Below are 3679 nucleotides of genomic sequence, written 5' to 3' on the forward strand. Positions count from 1 at the left end.
TTCAATGATCATAGAAAAAATGTCAAATGGGAAACTAGAGCCAAGAAAAAGGCTGTCCTGGATAAAGGTTACTCTTGTAAGAAATTCTTCAAAAGCTGCCTACATCATAAAAGGCAGCTGCAGGCTCAAAACATTTCTTGGATTTTGACGTCTGATGGTTGGACGATGTGGAGATAAAAATGCAATGGCCAAGTGGCTAACTTCCAATATTCTAGCTTTTTTTAAAGCTTTGCAAGCACCCAATGTGTTTGTTGGTCACGAGTAACCATCCAACCCATTGGATAACCTAGATGTCAAACAAGTTGGTCTGGCAACACTATTGCCCCTCTCTTATTGCCTTATTGATTCTATAGACTCTACATCGCCAAGATTCCAGCACTTGACCTCTGTTGTTGGCTAATGTATCAGTGGCTAGTTTGTATAAGGCTTTCATGCCTCAACCTTAGATTTCACTTCAAGGAATTCACATTTGGTCTATGCATTATAATACCAAGTGGTGGCACAAAAGATTGCGATAGCCTTTTTGACAATAGGTGTTTCGACATTGGAAAAGAGAGGAAAAGACTTTCATGCGCTATTCATGCTATGGATATCTTGAGACGCCATCATGTATGTGCATGCAAAATCTGGGGGCACAGACGCATAGCTGAACTTTTTACATTAAATCATAGTTTAAGTAGTCAAACAAAATGTCGAAAAAGTTGTGAAGAATCTCAATTTTCCAACGACACGATACCAAAATCATTTGGAACGCTAAAAAAGAAGCCTCCTCTGCGACAGGCGATCAGGGCCATTCAAAACTGGGGAAGAAAGCTGCTGCCGACGAGGTGCTAACATGGCTTGTTAATCACCGCTCCACAGAGTCCAGGGTTCCCTGGCTCGAAGCTGCATTCATGAGAGCAATATGCGCATCAGCAAGCTGTGGAGTTAGTCGCATATGAAAAAGAAGAAGTGAGTGGTGGAGAGGGCAACACCTTGCAGCAGAAAAAGTGGAGAGAACCCCGTCTGTTGGGATAGGGCCCGTGAGACCGTTATTAGAGAGAGTTCTGCAACAAGAATATAAGTTAGCTTACAGATTAAAATAAGGATACCCACAGTTACGCCGTACGAAGAGTTCACGACACTCACAGAAACTGAAGATTGGAAAGGTTTCCCAACTCAGCCGGGATAGCGCCTGTGAGCTGATTGTCATGCAGCTGCAAGGCAACCAGGTCATGGAAACTCCCGAGTTCCGTTGGAATGGAGCCGGAGAAATCGTTGAGAAAAAGCTCGCTGAAACAACAAGCCGTCGACGTGAAGTGTGTTAGCAGAAACTTTGTAATCTCACAACGAGACGTGAAACGTACATGCGAGTGTGGACGTGCGTCACGGCACGAATTCGAAGCTTAGACGTAGTTACTGTAGAAACACGCACAGATGCTGTAGAGAATGGAGGTCGGCAAGCCGTGCAGAGAGCGGACCAGAGAGGCCATAGTTTGCAAGATCCCTGGACCCATAGGACGAGTATGCGAGAACACAGAATCAAAATACAGTATTGCAATCAGTACAATGCAAATCTATAGCCCGCGGCGAGGACGAAACACAGCTTCTAGAACAAGAAGTAGTCCGGTATATTGCACGAAACCGATCTTACACGCGGACAACGTTATTGTTATCGTCACAGGTTATGTGAAACCAGGTGCAGGGATCGACGAGAGTGGGATCCCAGCTGTCAAGTGCGTGCTGGGGATCCTGGAGACCATTTTTGAAAGCGATCAGAGCGTCGACTGCATCAATACACCGTCAAGGATCAGTTAGCAGGGTGATGGATCGTAGACACCTTCCAAGTTCCAAATCAATAACATGTGGATAAAGAGACTATCGGCTGACCTTCCGAGTTAAAGCCTTGCGCGCTACAGAGGAAAGGCAGAAAAGCAAGGATTAAGGTAGAGGCGTGGAGGACGAAGGGAAGAGCAGCTCGCAAGCACTGATGAGCCATGGCTGCAAATTGGCGATCCAAAGGGAGACGTGAGATCTGCTGGGCAGAGGACTATTTTATAGTTGGAAGAGTGAGTCGGCCCAATTAATTTCCCTCCCTTAGCTTCCGTGCTTTCCTTCTTTCATTCTCTCTTTCAGAGCCTTTAGTAGCACTACGTAGGTTGCCACGTGTATTTTGTCTTGTCTTGTTAGCACTCCGTGGACAACACCATTATCGCTCCCACGCCATAGCAATCTGTTCAAAGGTCCAAAGTTGGATATCGCCGATGAGATCCTACACCCTTAAAAGTAAAGGTTTCATAGTGAAGAAATGAAGCTAACAAAAAACAACTAGATGTGGCTTCAAATGCCATTTACGAGGTCCATGAGCAAGAGAGAGACATTACTAGTCGAAGCTACCATGCATGTTCAACAAATTCAATCAAATTGTTTTTGGATCTGTCTAGTCCTGCACTAACTTGTTCTTATTTCAAGAAATGGAGGACATTCAAAATGAGGTGTAATTTATTTTGATGTTTTTTTCCACCTTGTTTTCTCTAGGAGCAATCGTGAATTGTTGTGATCTGAGTTGAGATGATGGAGAGATTCCACCATCTGGGATGAAGAGACCATCAATCTTATACATGCTACCTTTTTTGGGAAATTATAGTACAATCACCTCTAGACCACATGTGTATCTTACAAAATGTGGAATCCATCATTTGGAAGCATTTGATTTGTCTGTAAGGTATCAAGGCAGTGTGAGAGCACCTAAGAGAAATGGAAAAGATGAGAAAATTTTGGGCATAAAGCCATGTCAACAAAGTTGGAATGGCAAAGGCACCATGAGTCCTCCAAAGAGGAAGGAAGCAACCGTCAAGAGGGACATTTCATCATTTCAAAAACCAATGGCACACACTCATTTCCTTAAAGGGAGATTTCACTTAGGACAATAGGATGACTAGCCTCAAGTCCCATGATTGGCATAAGCTTTTAAAATCTAAGCTTTTTTTAAATTTGGTACAACATGATTATGTGATTTTATACATAGATTTTATCATTGTAACACATTAAATTATACATATAGTATTTTCTTCCAACTATGGTGAAATGATACTTGTAAGAAGATGTCAAAGATGCTAAATGAAATCTTGTAACTAAAACAATGTAGCAAAATAAGATGTTGTTAGCTCGTGAGACCTTATGGTCAACCTGCTTCTAGTTGAACAATTCCTAGGAAATACATAGCCTAAGCAAACATCTATAAACATGGGTAGATCTTTTTCCTCATGACATGACGCACCTCCATTCTTTTCCTGTTAACCTCAAAAAAATTCCTTGAGAAAAGGTCAAGCCAATACATTTCAGGAGTTCAATACTCCACCATCTATGTACAAGTGTCATAGATGTGTCCATCATGCAAACAGATCCATAATGGAAAGATCTACATGAACCATCCTCCTTTATTCAGCCTCCTTGGTTGTACTTGAACCTTGCAAAATAAAAAATTCCACAATGAATTAGATATTCCAATGGAATATATACATAGATTTTACTCTTATATAATAATTTACTAAATTTAATGAGAAGCATGTCTACTTAGATATGCTTAACCAATTTCATATAAAATCATATGCCCATAAAATAAATAATGTAAAGTAGAATGAAATATCTTTTCAAAATTGTAGTTGAGATTTTTATTCTTGGTCGTGCTACATTTCCG

General features: G+C 41.3%; 1 protein-coding gene across 1 annotated transcript; it reads right to left on the minus strand.

The window, feature by feature from the left end:
* Positions 1-830: 830 nt before the first annotated feature.
* LOC147885476 (uncharacterized) lies at positions 831-1978 on the minus strand. The gene is made up of 6 exons (XM_087397045.1): positions 1870-1978; positions 1634-1766; positions 1415-1486; positions 1129-1272; positions 975-1046; positions 831-885 (listed from the first exon to the last, which is right to left on the minus strand). Exons 1-6 carry the CDS (start codon positions 1976-1978, stop codon positions 831-833), a joined length of 585 nt encoding a protein of 194 aa, XP_087253171.1.
* Positions 1979-3679: the final 1701 nt, after the last annotated feature.

The sequence above is a fragment of the Dipteris shenzhenensis genome, chromosome 25 (assembly GCF_047967505.1).
Source record: "Dipteris shenzhenensis isolate YYH24624 ecotype China chromosome 25, Dip_SZ_1.0, whole genome shotgun sequence".
Classification (NCBI taxonomy): Eukaryota; Viridiplantae; Streptophyta; class Polypodiopsida; order Gleicheniales; family Dipteridaceae; genus Dipteris; species Dipteris shenzhenensis.